At 42.1% G+C, this 27,951-nt stretch overlaps 1 protein-coding gene across 10 annotated transcripts in view; it reads left to right on the plus strand.

The window, feature by feature from the left end:
* The window catches only part of AMOTL1 (angiomotin like 1), a 173,964-nt gene that overhangs the window by 114,806 nt on the left and 31,207 nt on the right, over nt 1-27,951 (plus strand). For all 10 annotated transcript variants that reach the window (XM_028833914.2, XM_015115492.3, XM_077964218.1 and 7 more), the window contains 3 exons: nt 3,733-4,024; nt 12,274-12,418; nt 13,654-13,743. In XM_028833914.2, the coding sequence (XP_028689747.2) occupies nt 3,733-4,024; nt 12,274-12,418; nt 13,654-13,743 (527 nt within the window). The remainder of the gene's footprint in view (nt 1-3,732; nt 4,025-12,273; nt 12,419-13,653; nt 13,744-27,951) is intronic.

Consider the following 27,951-nt stretch of genomic DNA (forward strand, 5'->3'; position numbering starts at 1 on the left):
CTTCCATAGAAAGCTAATGTGTTCATAAACATCAAGCAGAACATGAGTTAATTACATAGACTAATGAAAGACTGAAATAATTTTTTTATGATTTTGTTTGAAATGTTGCTAATTCTTTTGTTTCTGCATCCAGAAAACCCTTTTTCTTTGAGCTATTTATAGCTTTTAATAATTGGGTCAGCTACACTCCTGTGAGCAAAATCTGAAGCATATATCTCTCTACCTGATTTCTCCAGAATTTGAAAACTATTTGCAAGTGTATTTAATTTATAGCAGTATAGTTAGTTGCGTAAGTTCAATAAGAATCTTTTTCTCTGTAATAGGACACAATTGGAGACATTGGTTATTTTACCAGGGCTTTCATTGGAATGGCATGCTTTTAGATATAACCAGATTGCTTTAAGGAATGGAGGTTGACTTGTAGAGCCAAATAAAACCCTTTGGGAAAGCTGGACTTATACTTTGTCTACACAGTCCCTGTATAGGTTCCTGACCTGCAGTAGGTAAAGAATGTCACTTTCTGACAGACCCAGGAGCCCTGTTTTCTTGGGCCCTTGAGGTGAGGAATTCACCCAATACAGGTATTTGCAGGCACAGGCTGGGCTCAAAGCATGTAAGTCTAATCTGAGATTCCTTGTGAAATAAAGTTCCAGTAAAGCCAATTAAAAAGAAAAGAGCCTATATGGCAATTTTTTTTTTTTTTTTTTTGCTGACTTTATGCAAATACTCAGGCCAAGTATAGTAAGACCAACACTTATTTTACACATAAATTTGTCTTGTGATTTATCTTTAATGAAAATGAGGACTGGAGAGAGAAAAATTATGTTTCAAAATAAACTGGACTACACTTGTTATTAGATTCTAGTCTTATCTAATGTTTTTCCATTTTTATTATTTTCTATAGTTTGGACTGAATTCTAAAATTTTTCCTGGCTACACGTCTCCAAAGTAATGTTTTTAATTGTTTTTTTTTTCTTTCTTTCTTTCCTGTCCTATTTTCCCTCCATTTTTTTCTTGATTTAAAATCCCTGAATATGAAGCTGTGCTTTCTTAAAGCCTTGCAAACTGAAGCTAGACAATGTAAGCTTCAGAAGAAAATAACAGCAAGTTATTTACATACATAAACCACTTTCATACCTGCCTATTGATGTATGGACTTCAGAGTAACATGGCCTATATCAATTTTCCAGGATTCTTCTTCATCTTTTTTGTTTGTTTTTTTCTCTTCCTCATCCTGTTTTCTCTTCATAGGATATGAGATTTTACAACCTACTAAAAATGATCTTTCCTAATAACCTGGCACCTACCTTTCTAGGAGTAAACTGTCCTAGCCATGAGAGAGCAGATAAAACCTGAGACCAGAGGCTCATTCATGTTCTTATAAAATGCTTTTTCTGAAAGATGTGAAAGCAAAATAAATCTCAGAACCCCAAAATCACAAAGCCAAAGGGGAAAGTCAAGCTGGGAACTGCATCAGGCAAACCTGCCTCACATTTTATTTTTAAATAAGATAGCTACAAAGATTAAAAAAGCCACATACCTGCCTCACAATTTGCCCACAAGGAAATTCCTTGTGGACATAGGACAGACACAACTCAAAGCCATCCCTCTGCTCACCTGAGACAAATGCATATGTTATTAGTTCCTCTGCCCTGTTGTTTCACTAAGCCAGACTAAGGTGTAAATGACTTTTCTTTTATCCTCTTCTCACATGTAAATTGCGTATTCAGTGAAAAGCTAATCAGAGACTCAAAATAATGCAACCACTTGTCTCTTTATCTACCTATGACCTAGAAGCCCCTTCCCCTACTTGGAGTTGTCCAGCCTTTCCAGACCAAACCAATGTTCATCTTACACATACTGATTGACGTCTCGTGTCTCTCCTGTCTCCCTAACGTGTTTGAAACCAAGCTGTACCCAGACCACCTTGGGCAGATGTGGTCATAATTTCCTGAGGCTGTGTCATGGGCACATTCTTAACCTTGCAAAATAATCTTTCTAAATTGATTGAGATCTGTCTCAGATACTTTTTGGTTCATGCCCTTTATACTTCTAAATGTTGTTAGGAGCCCTTGGCTTAGGTTGAAAGAAAATACAGTGATTCTTAGGAAGCAGGTTAACTGAATAGTTAGGATGGAATTGTTAGGAATGCGGACGGGGATGGAAATTCATGATCTCAAAGATAGGAACTAATACCAGGTATTTGAGCCATGAAGAGACACCCTTATGTGTTCTTTTTAACATGGCTAAAATTAGACTCTTGAGCTCTAGACCTTCCTCACCTCAGCAGAACAAATCAGTTTCTCCCCAAGACTTCTCATTTCATTAAATGGTGCCCCTATCAATTTGTGTAGCGCCCCAAATCCAGTAGTAATTTTTAATTTTCCCAACTTCCCTTCTCCCCATCCGTGATATATACAAAACAAATCCCAATCTCTGAGTGTTTCTCTTCTGCCACTACTCTGAGCTCTCCTCAGTTCTCACCTAGACCACACCTGGGCCTCATTGGACTCCATACGTGTGTTCCTGCCACCATGCACTGCATTCTGTGCACACCACAGGAGAGGCAGCGCCTCCCCTGGCCTCTGTACACTCCAAGGTAAAGTCTGGCCATGGCACCTGCCCATCACTCTAGTCTTATCTTGCACTGCTACTTGCTGGCAGTGCTTCATACTTCTTGCTTGTGCCAGTGCTAATTCCTGCCTCAGGCCCTGTGCGCTAGCTCAGCATTTCCAACCTTTTTGGCACCAGGGACCTGTTTTGTGGAAGACAGTTTTTCCGCAGACAATCGTGAGGTTGGAGTAGTTTTAGGATGATTCAGACACATCACATTTATTGTGCACTTTGTTTCTATTATTATTACATTGTCATATATAATGAAATAATTATGCAACTCACCATAATGTAGAATCAGTAGGAGCCCTGAGCTTGTTTTCTTGCAACTAGATCATCCCATCTGGGTTGATGGGAAACAGTGACAGGCTATCAGGCATTAGATTATTATAAGGAAAAAACAACCTAGATCTCCTGCATGCACAATTCACAATAGGGTTCACGCTCCTATGAGAATCTAATGCCACTGCTGATCTGACAGAAGGTAGAGCTTAGGCAGTAATGTGAACCATGGGGAGTGGCTGTAAATACAGATGAAACTTTGCTCACTCACCTGCTTCTCACCTCCTGCTATGTGGCCCAGTCCCTAATAGGCCACAGATGGGTACTGGTCCATGGCCCAGTGGTTGGGGACCACTGTGCTAGCTGACATCTCCTACCTAGAATACTCCTTTTCCCCACTTCTTTACCCGCTCTGTCCAACCCACTGGTTCTTGTCTGTCAGTGTGACTTCATCTCAAACCACCCCTCTCAGAGACTCCTTCTCTGCCCTCTCAGTAGGAAGTAGCCATGGGGTCATTCCCTGCCACATCACTCCACCTTATCTTTGGAGAGTAATTGTTAAGTTTTGATACTTGGCTTTCTTGTTGGGTGGCTTGCCTGTCTCTCTCCCTAGCATGTAAACGTCTGAGAGCAGGGACCTGGTCTGTCTTGGTTGCTGTTTCCCCAATAGCCGGAATGGTGCTGATTGAGATGGGAGCACAGTGAATACCTCCCACTGGGAAGTGCACTGATGGCTTCTGACCGTGGAAACCATCAACAGTGCCAGTATTGTTGGGGCTTCCTTCCTGCTCCCACCATTTCCCCGGGCTCTAACTGCTCCCTTCCATTGCCTTGCAGCCGCCCGTGCCAACTTCCGTTCCCGTCAACCATGCAGCAGCACAGCCCCATGTCCTCCCAGACCTCCTCCGCCAGCGGGCCGCTGCACTCTGTCTCCCTGCCGCTTCCACTCCCGATGGCCCTGGGCGCTCCACAGCCCCCGCCCGCTGCCTCCCCCAGCCAGCAGCTCGGTCCAGATGCCTTTGCGATTGTGGAGCGAGCCCAGCAAATGGTGGAAATATTAACAGAGGAGAACCGGGTGCTTCACCAGGAACTTCAGGGTTACTATGACAATGCCGACAAGCTCCACAAGGTACGTGACTTCCCTGGGGAATGGGAGGGAGACAAAATTCTTTACCTGGTCATGGGGAGTTGATGCACTGACTGACTTGCCAACATTGCACTGGATCCCTTTTTATACTAGACCCTTTGCAAGGTTTTAGGGAGATGAAAATAAATATGACCCAGTTCCGACCTTGGAGGAGCTTACATTCCAAAAAGGGGAGAGAGTTGCATATGCTAACACCCTCAGTAAGAGTGTGAAGGGTCTACTGTAGGAACAGCAGAGGTGGCTCTTGACCAGAGACTCTGAGGCTAAGTAGGATTACCCCACCTGGACAAATGTAGAAGAGGGAACACGGAGAGTAAATAACACGGAGGAGGCCGGGCGCGGTGGTCCATGCCTGTAATCCCAGCACTTTGTGAGGCTGAGGCAGGTGGATCGCTTGAGCCCAGAAGTTTGAGACCAGCCTGGGCAACATGCCAAGACCCGGTCTCTACAAAAATTAGCCAGTCATGGTGGCCCATGCCTTGTAATCTCAGCTACTCGGGAGATCACGTGAGCTGGGGCGGCATAGGTTGCAGTGAGTTGAGATCGCTCCACTGCACTCCAGCCTGGGTGACAGAGTGAGACCCTGTCTCAAAAATAAAAAATAAGTAAAACCACAGAGAAATGAAGTGAGAGATACCAAATTTTCCTTTACATTTAGGAATCTCAGACAGGAACCTTGTGTTGTCATGTTCATTTCATTAGCTGGTCTTTGCAAAAAGCAGTCTTGCCTCAACATGAGAGGGTCAAGAGTACAAGTTATTGTGTGCTTTCTGCATGTTTGTGACTTACCAGGTGGGGAGATGCTGAGGAATTCCAGCCTGTGTAGTTACTGTTGGAATATTTAAATGTATGGTAGCCATTATTCTTAGAGATTTATGCTGAGAGCCAAAGTAAATAGGGGAACGTCCAGCAAGAACAAGCTGTTGCTGGGCAGTGATTTCATGATGACCCTCAAGTCAGCATCTGATGTGCTGCAGGTAGGATGCAAGGGGGTTGGGTAAAGGTAATAGGATGTTTTAGGGCAGGACAGCCATAGAGCACTTGAATTTCTTTTCTGGGGGTGAGGAGGCATGTGTAGTAGTAGTGATCCTCTAAGAGTAAGTACGGGCTCTTCCCTTGGCAATAAAGAGCTTCTGTAAAGTTAAAGTATAGGAGTATAAACCCCACCCGACTACAAGAACATTGTCACTTTGGCTCTATGTGACAGTTAATGCTCCAGCTGGCCCATTTAGTGTTCATGAGTTAGTGCTGATTTCACAGGTCAAGCTGGTCATTTTGCTGGTCAAGAGTTTGAGAGTAGTAGGCTCTGCTTGCTTCCTGAGGGCTGTCAGGGAGCAGTGGATTTGATGGTGCATATGTTTACAGACAATTTGTCCCAGCACGTTTGCGCAGAGCTTCCACTGAAAAGGTCTGGAGCTCCCTGGAGTCAAGACCAGACTTGGCTGAGGGAGCTTTGGCTGCCTTTATTGGAGGGGAAAAATGAGAGGCAGAAACAAACAGGGGCCACCTAAAGATTGTGGCCTCACTCCCACCCCCTCTTGCACCCTTAGAAGTTGGGAAATAGGTGTGTTGTCTCAGCCTTAAGCCTATAAGACACTGTACAGGCCCAAGCTTGCCTCTGACATTTTTGGGCAGCTTCCTTTTAGTATGATCTGAAAATTGGAAAGTGCAGACTCAGCACTTCTTGGGAAACAAACATCTCTTTATTCTCTCCTAATAAAGCTCCAAGGCAGACATGTCCAGAAGCTATACAGACCCACTTGAAGGCCGAGTTTGGTGCTGGGGTTTTTCCCATGGCTGTTTCTGAAGAGTTACACAAATGGTGCAGAAATTGGAGGTCTTGTTTTTTTTCATTGCCTTTTTATTAACATGTACTTTTTTTTTTTTTTTTTTTTTTTTTTGGGATGGAGTCTCACTCTGTTGCCAGGCTGGAGTGCAGTGGCGTGATCTCGGCTCACTGCAATCTCTGCCTTCCAGGTTCAAGCGATTCTTCTGCTTCAGCCTCCCAAGTAGCTGGGACTACAGGCGTGCACCACCATGCCTGGCTAATTTTTTTTTTTTTTTGTATTTTAGTAGAGATGGGGTTTCACCATGTTGGCCAGGATGGTCTTGATCTCCTGACCTCGTGATCCGCCCACCTCAGCCTCCCAAAGTGCTGGTATTAAACATGTACATTTTATTGGCCTATAACGTACATCTCTTTCTTGATTTTGATGCACATTTCCATTTTGAAAACTAAAATGATTTAATCTCCCACTGTCTCAATATTCCTGCACCAAGGATGGTTCTTAAAAGTTGTGGCCAAAAGGACTTTGATGACTTCTGGAAGAGGAGACAAATCAAAAGCTGTGTCCCTTCGTGAACCCAAAACTTTTTCAGTCCCTTGAATGTTATAAGTTGTTCTACAAGTACAGTAAGTCCTCACTTAATAACATCAATAGGTTCTTGGAAACTACAGTTTTAAGCAAAGCCAATTTTTTCCTCATCAACATCACAATGAAATGAAGTTGAAAACACTGATGTTATTTGGGGGCCTGCTATGTGTCATTTTACTTGAAGTTGCAGTTTCCAAGAACCTGTCAATGATGTTACATGAGGACTTACTGTACTACATTAATCTGTCATATGTAAAACCAGAATTATCGATTCAAAACCTCAGATTTTGATGGATACTTGCCATGTTTATCACAAGTTGGACTGCTGTTCTTTACAACAAGGATCAAGAGACACAAGAGTTGCATGAACTTCGTGGCGTATTAGGCCTTGCGTTCCTAAGGTCACCCTAGTCCCAGATCCTCCCTCATCCCCAGCTTTGTCACTCAGCGTTCTTAGCAGCTGCCTGAGCCTTAGGTCTGGAGAGGGGGTGGTCAGATGAGATGACAGCTTTGCTTCTCAGGGATGATAGCTGCCAGTTCTCCTGGCATGGATGTGACCCCTGTTTTGGGTAGGCCTGCTGCACGATGTTGTAGGATATGACCCCGCTATGCCCACAGTTTGATCCCATCTGAGTTCCTCGCAGCATTGAGAATGTTTTGGCCCTTGCAGAGATGCATTGTAAGGGCAGAACTAAAAATAGATGAATTTTTAATTGCAGAGTTTAGCCTATGCATACTGTGCCAGGAACACAGCAGAAGAGAGTGATTAAATTCAGAGACTGTCAAATCCCAGCCTAGATATGAAGACCCTATTTCCAAAGAGGCACAAGGTAGTGATTATCACTGTTAATGTTGGAATGATGGTCAAGGACCCCCAGAAAGAGCTGTTGTTTTCAGTCTTTCCTTTTGGTTATGTTTTGCATTTTTTGCCTCCCAGTTTCTCTGAAACTTAATTAACGATGGAGTCTCTACCAGGGCCAGATTGTGGGCTGTTGAGTGGGTTGGCCTCGAAAGCCATCAGGGAATAGATGGGCATTTGATGGGAGAGGGCCAAGCGTTAAGTTACCCCAGGCTTGCTTTAGTGAAGACCCTCTTTTGTGAGTGAAACAAAGGTGGCTTTGATTGGTCAGTCCGTGGCTTGCACAGCATGCCTTTCTTCGGTCCTGCACATCCCTCAGTGTTGCACGTGAAGGTGCTCAGGGAAAAAACCAGTATCTGGAGCTTGGAATGGCTGAGATTTTCTCAGGGCCTTCTCTGTCCATTTGCTTATTTTCTGCTCTGCTTGTAGCTCTGTCTCTGGGACACCGAGCGTATTTCTGTGATTGCAGGGATTCTTACGGCCTGGCCTAAGAGCTCCCTGACACCTAGACCAAAAAGGAGAATGAGAGCTGGGAAGGTAAACCAGGATTCCCCTCCTGCACTGTACTCAGAGTCTGAGCTGGTCTGGATAGTTTTTGTGTCAAACCAGCCTATCTAACCCTCCTATATCTTTAACAAATATCAGAGGGTGCTTAAGATGTTCTAAACATGGAGAAATAGAAGAAGGTGTGGTTTTACTCTGAAGGAGTGTACAGTCAGAAATAAAAAGCTTCAGTCTTAAAATTCTTGAAATGAGTCTACTTCAACTTCCCATTCCTTAGTAATCCTTGTGTCATTCTCTAAAAGGAGGTGTTCATCTTTTACTTGAATGCTTCCAGAGAACAGAAGCTCACTAATGGGTATACTACACTTCTGGAAAATGTAGTTAGGAAATACTTCTTTATGTTGAGTCAAAATCTGCATCTCAGCCGGGTGCGGTGGCTCACGCCTGTAATCCCAGCACTGTGGGAGTCCAAGGCAGGTGGATCATTTGAGATCAGGAATTCAAGACCAGCCTGGCTAACATGGTGAAACCCCATCTCTACTAAAAAAAAAAAAAAAAAGAAAATACAAAAATTAGCCAGCCATGGTGATGCCCCCCTGTAATTCCAGCTGCCCTGGAGGCTGAGGCATGAGAATCACTTGAACCCAGGAGGTGGAGTTTGCAGTGAGCCGAGATTGTGTCACTGCACTCCAGCCTAGGTGATGGAGTGAGACTGTCAAAAAAACAAAAACCAAAAAACCCTGCATATATTTAACTTCCTATATTTACTCATAACTCTGTCCTCTGCAACCATACTTTTTTATTCCCTTTTGTGTTGTTATAACTGAGTATCTGAGACTGGGTAATTTATAAAGAGGAGTGATTTATTTAGCTCATGATTCTGCAGGCTGGGAAGTTTGAAAAGCATGATGCTGGTATCTTCTTGGCTTCCAGCAAGGGCTTTTATGCTGTGTCACAACATGGCAGAAGGTCAAAGGGGAAGCAGACATGTATAAAGAGGCAAAACTTGAAGAGCGCGTCCTTCCTCATAACAACCTGCTGTCGTGGGAACTAATCTATTCCTGCAAAATCCAATCTAATCTCACTGCTGCGAGAAAGGCACCAAGCCATTCATGAGGGACCCACACCCATGACCCAGACACTTCCCACTAGGTCCCACCTCCCAGTGTCACCACACGGGGGGTCAAATTTCAACATGAGTTTTGGTGGGGACAAACCATATCCATAGCATGCACTGAAGGAGATTAGTCTTTCTCTACCATTACAGCTATCAGTTCTTATAGGAGTTACCTTGTTCTGAACTAAGACCCTTGTTTTTTTTCTGTAGATCCCTTCTAAGCACATAACCATATGTCAGGTCTTGATTGTTTTAGGATTTGAGATAGTAAACTATATCGTGGTAGGGATCTTGAAGTTTCCTTTGACAGTATGCAGAGGGAAGTTCTTTGAGTAAAAGGAAAGAATGCATGATTCAGCGTCCAAGTCTGTCTGTAGAAGTTACACATTTAAAGATTAATTAGTCAGTATTTTGTTATGGGCAAGGCATAGTTCTAGGACAGTAAGAGCTATTCTACCCTCAAGGAGTTAGCAGTCGAATCAGAGCCGCAAAGTATAGATGCAGATTAGAATTCCAATGAGGGAAATACAACAGGTCAAAAATACTATAAAATCAGACCAAGGGAAGGGTCCCTGTGGGTGTAGTTAAGGAAGCATCGCTAGTTGTTCTGGGCTGGAAGCCCGAACACCACTCATGGTGGATGCCTCAAGAGTGTGTGGTACTCTCAGCTTCCCTGGTGACTTGAAGATACCCTTTGGTCTTGATGGGGACTGTTCCTGTGACATGCCCGGCTGTCTGAAAGCAAAGGCCACCTTTTATAGATAAAATCAGCAAAGAAGTGTGAGTGTGTCTGGGAGCCATCTCTTTGGTAAATAAAATTTGAAGACAGGATCATAATTCATGGTAAGGCTATGAACAGGATTTAGGACATACTGTCCTCTGTGCTGCTGCATTACCAGCGGTTCATGATATCTGTGGACGAATCAGAAAGGCCTTGTGGAAATGAGGGGACCAGGGAAGAACCAACTCTGATATAAGGAGGCCTTTGGGAACATAAGGTGGTACCGAAAGGATCCTTGGTTTTCTCAGCTCAGCTCTAGTTAGCTGCTGCTAAGCAGAAGCCCTGGTGCCCTCCAGCCTATTCATCAGCCTCTTCTCAGCCATATCCTGGCTGCTCTGTAACCTCTGAGGGTGCTGACCACAGTATCTCTCATTTTTTTAAGTTTTTGGCTTCTAGGCTCCTACGGGTCCACTAGCTTCAGTCTTTTTCCCTGGTGCCCCTCCCCTCCTTTGGCGTGAATGCTTTTTTGGCCCTCTAATCTTCTGTTTATCTCCCTGAGTGGTCTCTGCTTTCTGATGTCATCTGTCATCTGTACATTGAGGACACCGCAGCCACTCTCCTGGCTTTTAGGCTTGTATGTTCACCTCCTAACTGGAAATCTTCGCCAATATGTGCATCAGGTTCCTCAAACATGGTATCTCCAAACCCAGACTGGTTTTCTTTCTTTAGTGAGCTTGGTTCTCTTATAATCATTTATCTTGGTTAAGTCTCCTTACCCCATCTTCTAAGCTGTGAATGTTTATGTTGTACTTGCTTGCTTTCTTCCTTACTGTCTGCACCCAGTCACCAAAACCTGCTGATTCTACTCATTAGTGTCTTTGGAATTTGCGCTTTTAGTGTCATAGTTCAGGCCCTTGTCATCTGTCATTGAGCTATTTACATAAGCTTTTTACCTGGATATCTCTTCTACCTCCTCTCCCACAAACCCCCACCCTCCAACCCCATCTGTTAGTTTTGTCTCTATGAGAACTTGGATGAGATCAGAGTTAGAATCTTCCTTCTCCAGTACCTCTCACCCCCACTAAGCCTCCCCTGCCCATAATTTAAAGTCCTTCCTTTTGGCCCTACCTCCTGCCACTTCTACCTTGCCCTCATCCCTGGACTACCATTTCTCTGAAATATTTACAGGCCAACTTAAGACTCTTAGCTCCTAAAGACCAGGAATTGCCTTCCTTATTTCTGTATCCTTAGCATCTGGAAAAACACCTGACATGTAAGCAAACAATGAATATCTGTTTGGATATATATTATTTATAGGAGTCTTGGCAGGGACTTTCTGATCCGGGCAGTTGGGGCTCAGAAAAGTGGGTCCCTGGCTCCTGGTGCCATTGCTGTCCTGTGGAAGCACTGAAAACATGGCTCTGATCTGGGACCCAGTGAAGGGCGCTAGTGCTTTCAACCCCATCAGTTTTGCCTTTGATTCTGACCTTAGCAGCATCTCATCAAGCATCCGTCCATGTTTGCAGGCACCCTCACCTGGTCTTTACCCTTTCTCTTGCATTTATGTTACATAACAATACAATGGGATTTATTGATATCTACATAAAAACCAGACTATTATATCAAACTCCTGTTAGAATAGAGCTACTTGTTATCAATTTATATGTGCCATAGATTAAAGGCTTCCCCAGTTAGTTTTTGATTTAGTGAAATATTTTTTTAAATGGTTTTAATTTCTTGGCTATCAATTACTGAATATAAAGAGGTTTTCTGTGATTCTGTGATATATTTGTTTATGATTAGGTACATGTCCATTAATCCTTTTATTTTCTTTTTTTCTTTTTGTGAGATGGAATCTCACTCTGTTGCCCAGGCTGTAGAGCAGTAACATGATCTTGCTCACTGCAACCTTCGCCTCCCAGGCTCAAGTGATCCTCCCACCTCAGCCTCCCAAGTAGCTGGGGTTACAGGTACCCACCACCATGCCTGGCTAATATTTGTATTTTTAGTAGAGGCGGGGTTTCACCATGTTGGCCAGACTGTTCTCAAACTCCTGACCTCAGGTGATCCACCCACCTCGGCCTCCCAAAGTGCTGGGATTACAGGCGTGAGCAGTCTGCCATATAGATAATTTCATAGACAAAGGAATAAAAATACTAGGTAATGAAGCCTTTCCTCCAGTGGATTTTACGTTCCTTTGGGGACAGATAGGAGTGTCTCTGGAAAGTGCACTCTACTTGGAGTCTGGAAACTTGGGTTCTAATTATAGTCCTTTAGTTTTTTTGTACTTTAATATTTTCCTGATATTAACTGGGAATAATCATAATAGCTATAAATTGCCATTAAAAGTGTAAGAGATTTAAGTTATGTTTAGATTTACCCCTTTCTAATATTGGTACAGAGGGACTTTTACAAGGTGACATCAGACAGTTCGGCCAGACTTGTGAGCCTGTAATTTACAGGATCCTAATGTAGTCTTTGGAGAGCAGGTGGGGGAGTGAAATCGATTATACAATTTGGTACACATGAAACTTCAGATGCAGAAAGACTGCATTGAAGATACAGCCTTCACACTGCAATGTCTAAGAATCCGTTTTACCAGGACACCAGCATGAATGTCAAAGGTACCACTTTAATGCCAGTTCTTTCTTTTAGTTTGAAAAAGAACTTCAGAGAATTTCGGAAGCCTATGAAAGTCTGGTCAAGTCTACCACCAAGCGAGAGTCACTGGACAAAGCGATGAGAAACAAATTGGAAGGCGAGATTAGAAGACTTCATGATTTCAACAGAGACCTCCGAGGCATGTTTATTCATGTTCTCTCTACCTAAACCACCTGTGTAGCTAAAAGCACAACTTTGGGGCCAGAATGCTTTGCCACAGGTGCTAGTCTGCCTGTTGTATATTTCAACCATCTGGGGAAGGGAGGAGGTGCTGAAAAAGCAGAATTGTTCTCTTCTGCCTTGTGGGTTGTATATTGCAGCATCGAGCTTTGGAAGTGACAGCCTGTATGCATGAGTCTGTCAAAGGAAGGGATTCTGTTTGTGGCTCCTTCTTGCTTTAAAAGTACTCAACCGCGATTCATGGCGGTGAGAATCTGAATGTTTGAAAAGATCAATGTTAGACGCACAACCCTTTCCACATGGGGCTGTCATTTGGTAGCGTGCTTTGAAAAGCAGCACTTAACTATTGCTAGGTGGACCATAGAAGACAGAGCTAGCCATATTTTCCCTCTGGGGGAAAAAATCCCCACAGTTGTGAAATAAGTAGACAATAAACTCGCTGAAAGATAGGAGTCACCTGCTGTTGGATTTTGGTCATCTCCAATGTGCACAATGAGTTAACCTATAAATGTTACTTTACCTTCAGCCAAGCCATTTTCAGTTGCTTCATATGTCAAAACGCTCCATGTCCTGGTAGTACCCAGTAGCTAGATCCCACCTTTTCTCTTGCTACAGACTCTTTTGGGTTGGGTGTCATCTGCATCCAGTGAATACTAGTTGAGTTGGATTATTTATTGAATAATGAAAGATTTACCAAGTGGTTTGAGCAAACATAGAAGTTGCTGTGTACAGTCTTCGTACATTAGGTCATTTTGACTTTTTTTGGGTATTTGTTATTTTTATTTCTTTGATTCTAAGATACAGAGAGCTGTCACTGGCTAAAATATATAGGTGATGATCAGGATTAGACTAGGGCTGGGTTTGAGGCCAAGGAGACTGTCTTTGTGAACACTTCAGATCGGGTTTGCTGGCCTTGAAGGCAGTGAGGTGGTTTTTCTCAGCACCTGTCCCTAGCTGCATGCTGCTGGTACACGTCATTTGTCTTTAGATCACATAAAGACACAGTGTGGCGTCTGAAGCCTTTTCTTTTGATATTTTGGGACATAGTTACTGTCTGTCCCCAAGTTGTTCAGTTTTGAGCTCCTGCCTGAGCATCTCTTCCTCCCCAGCTCTTGGCACCTATTTCATTTCTTGGTTAAATGATGACTTCAATCCATATACATTTCTTTGTAATCATTTCCTCTTTGTTCATAGATCGACTAGAGACTGCCAACAGGCAGCTCTCCAGCAGGGAATACGAAGGGCACGAAGACAAAGCTGCAGAGGGGCATTATGCTTCCCAGAGTGAGTTTCCACTTATTTATTTATCTCAAAGTTTGTTTGTTTAAAAACGGGGGCCTGAGGGAAGAATCGTATTAGTTTCAAGTGGGTTTTGTGCTGTTTGCTTTTTGTTTGTTAATTTAGCGTACAACCTATTGGCCTCAGATGAGGCCCTCCTAGGTCTACCCAAGACAAAGCTGAGGTCACTCTATGTTGCTTTAGTAATGTTTATTCTGTCCCTCTGACCTACAGTTTCTCTCTGTCTCTCTATAATACCCTTCAAGCAATAGCAACATCACAGCATGTCCTGGCACTCACTACTTCAGATAAGTTACAACCCTTTTTCTTCAGAAAACGGAAGGCGGCCTAGTGATGGGGTTTGGTTCTCTCTAGGGAGGTTTTGTCCTCGTGTAGGTTGTGGAGTTCTAGACTGGCTGCCCCTTGCCAGTGTGCAAGCCATCTGAGTGATCGCATTATATATCTATCTCCATGCGTGACACTCATTTCCAGAAGTCACTGAGCCCATTTCAGCCAGGAATAATGAACAGTTGCTTTGTAAGCCTTGATTTATTGGGAGAATATTTTATTAATTTTAGCAGAGGCAAATGATAGAATCAAATGGATTTTGAGAAACCATTGGTCAAGGTTTGAATTTCTACAGATTCATTGCACTAGCCAGAAATTTTAAAATCCAACTGTCTTTTTTTGAAAATTGAATTCATATCTATATCATAATTCTCAATGAGATTATGAGTAAGTGCTCACAAAGTTAAGACAATTTAGAACAACAAAAAGTAATGTATTCAGACACTAGCCGTCTGTCTTATGATAGTGGTCTTCTGACGTGTGGGTTCCTCAATGCAGCCCTACATTTTAAAGACTGGAAAATAATTGGTTAAATTTTCTAATTTCCAATACTGTTTGGTTAGGTTTAACCTCCTGTGTGTCCCCCAGATTGATTCGTGATTGCATTCTGGCTATTAATACTAGCTCTGTTTTTTAAATTCAATGTTTTGCAAATGGACACTAATACTGTCTAGGGCTTTTGCCTGGGATACCTTTGTGGTCTCAGATCATTGGCCCAAGTTCCAGATTCACATAAAAGGCTATATCAGCACTTTGAATTACTTGGTTTTGTAACAACATTTATCTTATATCTCTTCCCGTGGGTGCAATAGATCTCACCTCGGTTTCATTTGAAAGGTGAATTGTCTTTACTACTTGCGTTTAGGATCGTGACACGTTTCTTCTGGATGACCGCATGCCTAGGTATAGTTAGTGTCTTTGGCGGGTATGTCAGCAATGCCAGTGTTGTGCACTCTGTGGATACTTTGCCTTCTTGTCAGGGGACATAATTTGATCACTTAGTTCAGGTCAAAATGGAAAAGCCAGTCAGTTTCACCTCATGGGCATTGTTCTGGCCTCCCAGCCAAGGCTGGTATGGAATAATGGAGTAATAGGGTTTAGTGCTGCGTGAACTCAGAAATGTTCTTCAGAAAGACTTTAACCTTCTGGCTCAAAGCTGAAACATCAATTATCAAGCAAAGAGGCCCTTCCAGCTCGACAGGGAATTACTTGTTCTGTACAAATATGCTCCATTGTGTTCTGAAGGCAAAAACAAGAGACCAGAGGCATTTTTCAACTGCTTAAAGGATCGCAGTGTCGATATGTAGTGTAATTGAATCCAGGCAGAGCATTTGAAGCAGGTTTGGTAATGGTGATACCTAACCATTTTTCTTACACCTAATCTTTGCAGGACACTTTGTGCCTTCACAGCTTTATAATTATTTACATTAGTTTCTCCTCTCCTAGTGTGGCCAAGGAATGGACTCAAGATGTTATTTCAAATTTATAGTTAGGTTGTTTTCTTAGTGAGTTGTAAAAATTCCTTTATTAAGTAAATTAGCATGTCCCCCACATATATATGTCACAGATATTTTCTCCAGTTGTTTTTAATCTTTATTCTTTATTTTATAGAAGATGTTTTTAAGTGACTATATTTATGCCTTCTAGGTTTTCTGTCATGCTTAGAAATACTTGTTACCCTCCCAGGTTATAATAATATTCACCAATGTTTTCTTCAAATTGTGAGTATGATTTCATTGTTTCCAAGGCACATATTTAGGAAGCTAACTTGGGAGGCAGAACAGAGGAGAAATTCATGAGGGACTATCCTACAGGCAAGGAGACTAGTTAGCAGGTATTTCAGTACAGTATCTGGGGAGGAGATGGAGAGGTCATGAACTAAGCCAGTGGAAATAGCGAGGAAGAGTAGGGGACAGATAAACAAATGATAAATTAGTAGGACTTGGTTGACCAGTTGAATAATGGCAGTGAGAGAAAGGGATGTGACTGGAGCAGCTGGATGGATGATCACCCTTTACCAATAAAATGCAGCAGGAGGAGGTTGGGATTAGTTAATGACTTAAGGTTTGAACATATTCGTCATCTCACCTTGCAACCCAGAGCTCAGTGAACAGGTATAACAATAGGTGCAAAGATAGGCAGAAGGTTGGATGGTGCTCTCTGGCAGGCTTTCATTTAGCATGTGGGTACAGAATGGCAGGCATGAATTACTGCCTCTCTTCCTAGTTATTAATGTGTTCCATTATCTGTGTATTGGTTCAGAAACCCTATTGTTAGAATAAATTTCAAACCCCTAGTGATTATAATTATAAATATTGCCCACTTAAGGGAAGCCATCCTTTTCAAGTGAGTTTTTTGGAATTCTAGCACTTGGTTAAAAGAAAGGCAAGACTGCAATAAAAGTTGTATCTCGGGCCGGGCGCCGTGGCTCACGCCTGTAATCCCAGCACTTTGGGAGGCCGAGGCGGGTGGATCATGAGGTCAGGAGATTGAGACCATCCTGGCTAACACGATGAAACCCTGTGTCTACTAAAAATACAGAAAATTAGCCGGGCGTGCTGGTGGGCGCCTGTAGTCCCAGCTACTCGGGAGGCTGAGGCAGGAGAATGGCATGAACCCAGGAAGCGGAGCTTGGAGTGAGCCAAGATCACGCCATTGCACTCCAGCCTGGGTGACAGAGCAAGACTCCGTCTCAAAAAAAAAAAAAAAAAGTTATATCTCAGGGTAATACATACCAAGAAGTCAAAGTTAGGTTGTGAAGCTCTTGCCAGCCACCTTGGCAATGGGAGAGTCAGAGGGAAGGGGGAAGTAGAGAATAACATGCTCAGCTTTTCTGCTAGGTGTTCACACAGAAGCTAGGCATCCAAGTCTAAGAACACTCAACCGACTCTTGCAGTTCAAGCAGCAGGTGGGAGTTGAAAGATCTCCCAGTTAATGGAGGGAAGAAGTCCTTCCTGGCCAGATTTAAATATTTCCCTCTGCTCAGGGTAGTTTTCTTCTAAAAACTGAACTCTGCTCTTAAGTTGGAGTTTTATGAAGGCCTTAGTGGACTGCCTGGGTAATGACTACTTAATTCTAAAGACTGAAGTGGACATGAAACAGGCTCATTGTGTTCCCCCCAGTCATGAGATTTGTCTATACCAAAAATCTTGAGGAATTAAGTGCTTAGGAGCTTGATGCCCTTGAGGAATGTTTTTCCCCTGTCACCTCATGGTATTGTAACATTCTCTTTGGAGGAATTCAACTTTTTGTTTGTCTGTGAATTTTCTGGTCTTGCTTGTTTATTTTTCCACATGTTTTTATAGCTTATAGGATGGTGATGTCAAAGCCAAATTGCTCCTGAAAACCAGGGCCTCTAGCCCTCCTGTTTGGTCTGGCTGTGAGAAACTCGGGCTTCTTTGTGCCTCAACTTAACTAAGGTTCTCATTTTTCCCATTCGTTTGTCACATACACACATGCACACCAGAGGCAGGTTACTGTCTGCTAAAGGCAGAACTCCTGGAAATACCTCTTACCATTCTTAGCTGTGTCTTCTCAGTCACAGAAACTTTTTAAAACTGTTTCTTTCTGAAAATGGATAGCTCTGCAGAATTCCCATCAGCTCTAGGCCAGAAAGCCAAAAATAAAACATTAGATGTGAAGAAACTGAACTGGTAGAAATTGAAATTTCATTTTATTGGGGTTTTTTTTTTTTTTTTTTTTTTTTTTTTTTTGAGACGGAGTCTCGCTCTGTCACCCAGGCTGGAGTGCAGTGGCCGGATCTCAGCTCACTGCAAGCTCCGCCTCCCGGGTTCACGCCATTCTCCTGCCTCAGCCTCCTGAGTAGCTGGGACTACAGGCGCCTGCCACCTCGCCCGGCTAAGTTTTTGTATTTTTAGTAGAGACGGGGTTTCACTGTGTTACCCAGGATGGTCTCGATCTCCTGACCTCGTGATCCGCCCGTCTCGGCCTCCCAAAGTGCTGGGATTACAGGCTTGAGCCACCGCGCCCGGCCTATTGGGGTTTTTAAATAGATATGTTGGAGCTTTGTCGTATTCTTGAATTGAGTGGGACCTGATTAGCTCTGGCATGTTTGTGTTTTTCTGGGATAAACCCAAGTCATGTTTAAAGGTTGCACAAGAGCCTATCTCCACCGCTTTAGGATTTGCTGGGCACTGCAGGTTCCACATATCTGGTTAAACTCAAGTTTGTATAAGTTAAGATTCTGGCTGTTAAATGATGCACCTCTCATCATTTAACAAGAAGATTTCTTGGACATTCAATGATTTGTTTAAAACAACATATTGAAGAGTCACGGGTGTAAATGAGTCAGAACTATATGCATTTGATTTCCCTTAAAATTCTTGTGGGTTTAAAAATTAACTGGAAAAAAATGTGTTGGATCATATTGTTTTAAAAATAATAATTTGCTGTTTTCAGTGTAGACGGCAATCATCTTACCCTTGAATCTTATTTTAGCTATTTTCGTTTTCTGTCTCTTATAGAACCTAAAAGAGACTAAAATAATTTCCTAAAAGAAAATCCCTCCTGGTTTTTGTATTTCTATAAGGTCTTGTGTGAACCATGGATCAGAAATTAAAATGACATAAACATTTATTCTGTTGACCCACATAGAGCATAAGGAGATTATTCTGAATCCTCATTAGGTTTCATTACATCAGATGCTGTGGGTTTCTATCAAGCATCATTAGGAAAGAAGGCTAGATGTTGTCACATGTGAACACACTGATTTACCGCCTCTCATGGGCCAACCAGCACTAGTGCTTGCAGCTCCTCCTGACTCTGGGCTCCTTGGGGCGAAGCTCCTGTTACAGCACTTATTCTGCAACCTGTAAGGTCATGATTTATTTGGGTGACACTCCACTAAATGGGAGAACTGTAGACTTTCTTTACCAGTATTCATCCCCCACTAAAACCCCTTGCATCTTCATGTACCTGGCATCCAATTAATGTTTATTGAGAGAATGAATAAAAGTGGAAAATCCTAGTGACAATAGGCTTGAAATTATCTTTATGTAGCGTCAGTATAAAAATATTCTTTTAAACTCAATGTTCCAGTCATGTTGAGAGAAACCCCGGGTAATCCTCTGTTATTTCAAGACTTTAGGGCAAAATTATTAAACAAACTACTATCAGAATAAAAGCAATTTGAAAATAGCTGAATTTCTTTTTCTGCATTCTTTCTTCTTTTTTTTAGAATAGAAGAATATCCAGATAATGGGAGTCTTTCATTATTAAGAACAATAGTATTTCTCAAGAAAGGTGATGTTAGTATAGTCCATTTTTGGCTCCTTTAACTTCTTCTCATTTACCCTGCTGTGGATATGATGGAGGTGAGAATTGGTCTGGCATATAAAGGTTTTGGTAACCACTGGCCAGGTGCTCACACTGACCAATCCATAGACCATGCTGGACACTGCAGATCTGCACCATGGGCAGAGGGGAAGGATTGTCCAAGAAGCCTGCCAGGGTGACATCATTTTGATCAAGAAAGTTGTCTTAACTGATTCTCCTGAGAGATGACCCTTACATATAGTAGGACTATGCAGTTCTAAAAATCAAAGTTTTGTAGGTCCAGGCTCCAGCAAATTGTCTTGGATCAGCTGCCACATCTCCTGAGGCCTGGTGTCTTACTAACAGGCTCAGAGACCTGAAGTTAGATGGTTAATCTGCCTGCACCTCTATTTCCTTTAAAGTAATAGAAGAATGAATCTTCCAGTTTAGCCACCAGAGCTCTGAGGACTAACCAGTGATAGGAAATGTAAAGTGGAGTTTATAAAATACATGTATTCTGCAACACTTCTCCCTGCCTTCTTGCATCTATTTTGGCATGCACCTTCTCCAGAAGGACCTGCCAACTTTCAGGGTAGGAGAGTGGGACGTGTTCCCAAAGAATGCCTGCCTGGTTTATTGAGCCTTACTGACTTTGGAAAGCAAAGCATGTGAGTGCTTAAGCCCACTTGATCAACCTTGACAGGCAGCACTGAGAAACTTCAAACCTACATGACAACCAGAAGCGCGCACAGCCTGCAGGGTATCTGTTTATGTTCAATCAAATCTCCTGCCCAAGTGTGAAAATTAATGTTACTCAATTTAGGCTCAAATTAAGCTCTGATTTGCCATGCGTAAAGAATGGAGCTGATTGAAGAAGTGCCTCTTGGTCACGTGTTGATGTCTGGCCTTTAACAACTAAACATGGGTTATGATTTTCACGTTGTTGGTTTTTAAATTATTTATTTGCTTGGCTTTCCTGTTATATATAAGGCTGAAAAATTAAGCATCTTAAACTTTTCAGCATTCTTTGCACTACATAGCCAGATAGATGGATGGAGTAAGCACAAACTGGAAAACATACTGAAGTCCATTTGCATTTCTTCTGGCATCAGGGAACCCTTGCTTTCCCTAACAATTCAGAACCAGGAAACCCATGTTCAGGCCTAAGCTTAAATTAAATGGCAGTTGCTTAGGGAGGAGTTCCTGAGACACAGTTAGATCTTCCTTTTATATACTCCCCCAGCACTGTGTACTTTTTTCCACTGTAAACACTCATCACAACTATAAATAAGTAATTGGATAATCCTTTTCTATCTTCCCCAACTAAACTGTACACACCATAAGGGGAGGGGCCCTGCCTGTCATCTTCACATTAGAGTCCCAATCATTGTAAGTTCAGAACCTGGCATAGTGCCTGGCACTTAGAGGCATTTAATAAATATTTGCTGGACATCAAATGAAATGATCATTATCATTGATTCAAGCAAACAGTCATATAGGCTATCTACTATCAACTCACTGTATTTTAGGCCGCAAGTCAGCAAACTCTTTCTGTTAAGGGCCAGCTGATAAATATTTCAGGCTTTGAGAGCCACAGCTACTCAACTCTGTCCCTGTAGCCCCAAAGCCACCATAGATGATCATAAACAAATGAGTGTAGCCGTGTTCTAATAAAAACCCTGTTTACCAAAACAGGCTGTGGGCTGGGTTTGGCCTGCAGGTCATACTTTGCCAACCTCAGTTCCAGGAACTAGTCATGGAAAAGGGAGAAGAAGGAACCCTAACAAAAGGAGAAAATATTGAAGGAGGATGCAAAATAAAGAACTTTAAAAGTATTCCCTAGATCTTTGTAAATTGCCTTAATGTGTAAATCAAGATATAATTGTTATTTTCTGTCTTAATCCCACATCAGGGGAACATAATTATTATCATTTTAGAAAAACAGAGAAAACTAAGACACAGAAATGCAGTCAAAAATTTTAGTTACCCAGTGAGGATTCAAAATTAGCTAATGATGGAGAAAGGGCGGGGCAGGACTAGCCCTTTGGTTAGCCATGATAGTTAATCGGCTGGGTATTGAGGTCTTAGGGGTGCCTCTGCCAGTGGTTCCATAAATTCTCACCATAAGCATCCTACTGTGAAATGAGGTCTGCAGATCTGGATATCAGATTTGGAGAGTACCTTAAAGGTTACAAGTGTGGTTACCAGCAATGCACGTGTCTTCAGAACCAGAGCCCACTAACCAGCCATCTGATGGCCGCCACCAGTGTCCGTGTCTTTGGAGGCTGTGGAGCTGCTGGTTACAAGTGTATGCTCAGGTGGAGTTGCAGGTTTGCTCCCCAGTTTCCATCCTTCGGGTCCTACCTGGTTCAGGCCAGCCCGGCTGTGGTCATTTAACAACGGTAACAGCTGCCAACACTAATTGAACACTAACTGAGCACTTACTGTGAGCCAAGCACTCCGCTAGCCCTCACAGGTACATTGTCTCTTTTACTGTTCCAAACAAACCTTTGAGGTAAGTATTGCAGGTATTTTACAGATGGAGAAATTGAGGCCCAGGAAGATGAAGTAACTTGTCCACGGTCATACAGGCTGATAAGTGAAGCAGATAGATTTTGAACCTAGGTCATTCGATTCTGGAGCCCAAACTCATACTGAACTGCCATGGGGAAGCCATCTCCTATGGACCAGGCAAGTGGAGAGATATTAGAATGTGAGAGGTGGCAATGTTGAACTCCTGGTGGTTTTAGAGCTCATTAGTGTAGCGTTCACATTTTGCAAAGAAGAAACTGCAACCGGAGTGAGCAAGTGTTTAATGGCTAAACCACAACTAGAATTAGGACCTCCGTTTTCTTATTTTTTCCTTCCCCTTTTCCAGAAGGTCAATTCTGTCGGCTCTGGGATTGACCAAGGATTTCATGATTTTACACTGCGAAGGATCCTGGATGGTAAATGAACAAAGTTTTTATACCAGAAAATTTTTATACTAGAAGACTTACTTGGTTGCAAATTATTTAGCCCAGTGCTGTGACTTAATACTAATGTGTTCAGATCTTCTCAAGTGAGTTCCAACTACTGGAATTAACATTCTGCGCCTTTGGTTTTTACATCTATCTTTGAACTAGAGCCAATTATAATAAAAGGTCTTGTTGGATAATTCAGTATATCCTCTTCAGATACCCCCTGCCCCAGATTTATTTCCTTGAGACCAGAATAGAGCTTAGAGTTAAGAAAGAAAGAAAGAAAGAGAGAGAGAGAGAGAGAAAGAAAGAAAGAAAGAAAGAAAGAAAGAAAGAAAGAAAGAAAGAAAGAAAAGAAAAGGAAAGAAAGAAAGAAAGAGAGAGAAAGCAAGCAAGCAAGCTAGCTTTCTCAAAATGTGAAGTCAAACTTTATTCTCTGGATGATAAAAATTAAAAAATAAGCAGAATACAACGAGTAACTCTGTGGTGTGGTTTCTTACAATTAGTTTTCAAAACTATTTTTAGTTCATGAATTATAGTGAGAGCCTACAGCTGTATCTTAATGGATTCAGAGAACTTTTGAGGGGACAAAGTGTTTGTTTTAAGTCCAGAAAATTTGGTCTTAGACCATTAAAAATAAGCTTGCATCTGTTACTAATTTTCTTTTTGCTTACAAAGACTGGTTTGGTAGAAAGAAGGGAAAAAAAGGAATCTATTCAAAGCAAGTTGCAAAAATGACAGTGGGAGGGGTTGCAGAAGTTAAAAGAAGAGAGAGAATATAATTGTAGACAACGCATTTCTTTATCCCTGATCAGTCCTAGCATAAACAACTTTTTCCGCCAGATGTAATGATTTCCCCAGCATAACTTCTGTCTTTGGGGCAAGCTTTGGTTAAGCCATATTTGCCATTCAGCGGGGCCACTTAAAAACATATATATATATGTGTGTGTATATATATACACACACACATTATAATAATGCCTTAGTTAAAACAAATATAAGTATATACATGTTATATACATATTATATATATACCTATATTTGTTTTATACCTAAATTGACTTTAATTAAGACATTATTTACATCCAATAAAATTTACACTTTTAAATGTCCCGTATCTTGAAATGTAACAATGAGCACAATCAAGGTACATAATTTGTATAGCTAGTATGGCTTCTCTTCACCTCTGTAAGCCAGCTGCTACTCCCCACCAGAAACTGTCTGCTTCTGTTCACATTTTAACACCTTCTGATCATTATTCTTTATATTATGGCCAGGTTTTATGGTTGTTCTCTGCACAGGAGCCAAATCGTCTAGGAGGGTCTTACTTTGTCATATCTGCAATTAGAAGTGTCAGTTTTTTATATTAAGAAAAGAGAAGGCAAGGCCAGGCGTGGTGACTCACACCTGTAATCCCAGCACTTTGGGAGGCTGAGGCGGGCTGATTACTTGAGGTCAGGAGTTCGAGACCAGCCTAGCCAACACCACGAAACCCCATCTCTACTAAAAATAGAGAAATTAGCTGGGCATGGTGGCATGCACCTGTAATCCCAGTTATTCTGGAGGCCGGGGCGGGAGAATCGCTTGAGCCCAGAAAGCAAAGGTTGCACTGAGCCGAGATGCCACCACTGCACTCCAGCCTGGGCCACAGAGCCAGACTGTGTCTCAAAAAAAGAAAGAAAGAAAAAAGAAGGCAAAAAAGCCCTTTTCTTCAGTGGTGGTTACAAAAAGTTTAAATCTTCAGGTTTGATTTAAAATGGAATTACGAGTATATGTATAGTCAAAACCAAGAGCCCTGTGCATCCTATATTTATGTGGCACTATTATTCATTGTCTAGTTTGTTTTTATGCTGTCAGCAGTGCTGTCGAAGTAGCAGTACTTTTTTATTTCAGGTAAAACAAAATAAAGTGAAAGGTTGAGCAGTACATTTGGAAGCTGAGCTGGATGAATGGGTGTCTCCTCAGTCAAGCAAGTTTGTAAACTGCATATGTAATAAGCTTGGGTGGATAAAAAAACCTGTGAGTTATACCTAAATGTGTAAGCACAATTTCCAGAAGTAAAATGCAATGTGAAGAATGACTAGATCAGAGAAAATTGTATTTAAGAGAACTTTTACAGGTAGAGAGTAAAATAAATATTTTACCAAATCGTACTTGAGGTATCTTACTTTTGATGCTTTAAACTCACTGTGGGTTCTGGATAAGAGCAATAGATAAATTATATAAAATAATAAAAATTTTATAACTATGTTAAGACAAAAATGTGTTGTTTTCCTATATTAGACCAATAGAGGATTCTGTGGTTAGGCTTTGTTGCTTTCCAGTAACAAGTATTTGGAAACTGTTTTAAAGACTCAGTTAGAATTTGATTATATACCAACAGCATCCTCTTATTCAATAAACTGTTGCCTAAACTTATATTTCTTCACATATAAGACACATCAGTTATGTTAGATCTTTAAAGTCCTATGAAGATAGAAGGGTTTCGACGCACTGTGAAGACATCTCAGTCACTATGAAGACATCCAGTAGGAAAAATGAGACAGACACACGTCAGTCACTGGACCTGGAGTGCAAGGCAGAATGTGGCAAGGACCTGTTAGAGAACCACACTCAAAAGAACCCCCACCTCAAAAAGAAAAGTGTGTTGGGGGAGAAGCCTGTAGCCTTTAGGGTGGGCCTTGAAAAGTAATTAACAGTTTAGAAGAATTTTGCTGTACAGCACTCTGTCAACAGGGACATTGCTATTCTTTTACATTTAGGCAACAGAGTTTGAATAAATCCATTGCACTTTAGGCTTTACTTCATTTTCCCATATTATCCATCTCTCCGGAAGATTTCTTCCCCACATTTTAACAGAAGCCATTTCCACAAATCTTTATCTCTTTTGTAATGACTAAACTAGTAGCTTTCAAACTCAGAACTCTTGTTCAGATAGTGTGGAAGTGTAATACGTAAAATGCAGGACAGTTGAAGAAATTTCTGGCTGAGATGGGTTCATCTTCAGAATTCCTCTCCTTCCCAGTTGGCCACAGCGTCTCTTCTCTTCCTTCCCTCCCTTCCCTCTCCCTCTCCCAGGGCTCTGCAGAACAGTTTGGTTTTAATTCCCCTTCTTAACTTTCCTTATTACAGAACTCATTTAAAAACACTCCACTCTCTCCGCCATTTAAAACCAGCCCTCGCTGGAGTGTTCCTGTTTGTGAATAGACCCACTTAACCACTCAACTTGCAGCCTGTGTATCCAGCCGCCTGGCAGAACCCTGGTAATCTCCACCAGAGCTCAGGGACAGCAGAAAGCTGAAGGCCCTTTCCCCAAATAACAAGGCTCCTTACCCAAGAAACCATCAGCAATTTTAAAAAGATAACAAAAAATCAAACCAGCGACTTCTACGGTCAGCGTTGTATCATATTACTTTTCTGTTTGTGAATTCATGTGTGGCTGTAAAAAGTAGATCGTGTTTCATGTTGTTTTGCATCAAATAAGCCTCATGTGAATAGATTACTCGTATGTGTTTGCAAACAGTGCTCTTTTTGGATTCTACTTTTTTGAGTCTTTCTATGTTCATCAGTTCGACTCAAACTGGGGTGAGGAGGTGGGGGCAGATGTTAAGAAGGGGCACTTGAGTGTGGAGTATCTTTGAGGCAGAAGGAACCTAAATAGTTTTGTAGACAGTAATGTAAATGAAATATCTTCCTATTGTCTTTCCATACCCACAACCTCAGAAAAAAAAATTACCTTTGGTATCAACAAGGACTGTCTAATAAATCTGATCCTTCAATTACTCTATAAATTGTAGCTGTCCCTTGAAATAGAATCCTCTCCAACATCTGTTTAGTATTATCAGATATGGTGCCAGGGACCTTGGAGCTGAGGGATCACTGAAGAAGAAGAAATGGAGGAGAAACATTAGGGAGGGATAATGTGGCAGATAATTATTTGAACATCTTTTCATAAGAGGATTTCATTTCAGCAGCATTGTGGAGAAGCTTCTAGTTAACAGAATTGATGCCCTTGGTGTTGATCAGCACTGGACTAGCTGGGCAGATAGCAGGAAACTTGTCTATTTCATAGAGCATTCCAGGTTAGGAAGCATTGGCCTCTTCACACAGGTTCATTCTCTAAGTGAACCGCCAGTGCTGGACTTGGGGCTCCAGCATGGTACATAGAGGGCCTGGACACTGTTGTACATGGCTCCCCTCAGTCTTCCTACTCGGCCTCTCCTTTGTGGCTTCCTCTCTGGTAATGCCCTTTAAGCTCTCTTCACTCAGAGACTCCCAGAGACTGTACCTCTAAAATCAGTCATTGGCATTTCTGAGGTTCATTTTGTGCCTGCCTCCTCCTCCTTTAACTCTGTCACAACCACCACCTCTTCCCACATCCAAGAACCTTCCTCGAGAAGTGCCAGAGAGATACCTGACTCTCCAGAAGCAGGTGCCAAAATGGGCTAGTTATGTATCATTATGGGGGCATTTGGAATTTGGAGCTTGAACAGAATTAGCTTGGCCTATTTTTATGCCTTCATACGCCTCTCTCTCTCTCTCCTCTCTCTTGTCTCTCTCTCACTCTCTCTCTGAGAGATCCAAACCCCCCCAACCCAGTTGGTTAAGGATCAAACCTTGATTCCAGCTGAAAAAGGAACAGAATACTGTCTTAGTTCATTTTCTGCTGCTGTAACAGAATACCACAGACTGGGTAATTTACAAACAATAGAAGTTTATTTGAGTCATAGTTCAGGAGGCTGGCAAGTCCAAGAGCATGGTGCTGGCACCTGGTGAGGGCCTTGTGCTGCATTATTGCATGGCCAAAGGGCGGAAGGCAGAAGTGATCCCATGAGACAGAATCAAGCAGAACTCATTTTTTAAATGAGTAACCTATTCCCACAATAACCAACCTACTCCTACAGTAACAGCATTAATTAATTCATGAGGGCTGAACCCTCATGGCCTAATCGTCTCTTAAAGGCCCCACCTTTTAATACTGTTACAATGGGGATTAAGTTTCTAACACAAGAAATTTGGGGGACCATATTCAAACCATAGCAAACACCTATCTTTTACTTACCAAGCACTCCAGTGACTTAGACACTCCTTAATCAAGCAGGCAGTAGCTGGACTCCTCTATCTCTCCAGTTACGTGGGGTAGGGAAAAACTTCTCAAAAATTCATTGTATCAGTAAACCATAGAAATGAATTCCTATGTAGGAAGTACTGGCTTACAGGTTTGCTGTCCTCAGAAGCCCCAGCCGTAAGTGGGAGCACTGAATTTGAAGCTGTAGCACAGCACATAGAGCCCTGACCTTATACACACATCCACCCTCAGTATTTCCTAACAGAAGTGGCTAAAACGGTAGAACGGGGTCTTCTGTCCCACGGTTCAGCTGGCAGTTAGGCTTAGTGCTCAGATAGTAATCACAGAAACAGTGTCAGCAGGGTGTCCACTTGGAACCTTACCCAGAAGTGACAAAAAAGAAGGGTAAGACAGAAAGGGGACATCTTTGAATTATTGGACCTATTTCTTTCTACCAGTTGTGTTCTTTCCTCAAGCAAGGGAGACACAAATGGACCACCATTCGACATTGTACAAGTGTCATAGCTTGCTTTGCTTCAGTTTTCTATTTGTCAAATGGGGCTT

Source organism: Macaca mulatta, chromosome 14 (genome assembly GCF_049350105.2).
Source record: "Macaca mulatta isolate MMU2019108-1 chromosome 14, T2T-MMU8v2.0, whole genome shotgun sequence".
Lineage (NCBI taxonomy): Eukaryota > Metazoa > Chordata > Mammalia > Primates > Cercopithecidae > Macaca > Macaca mulatta.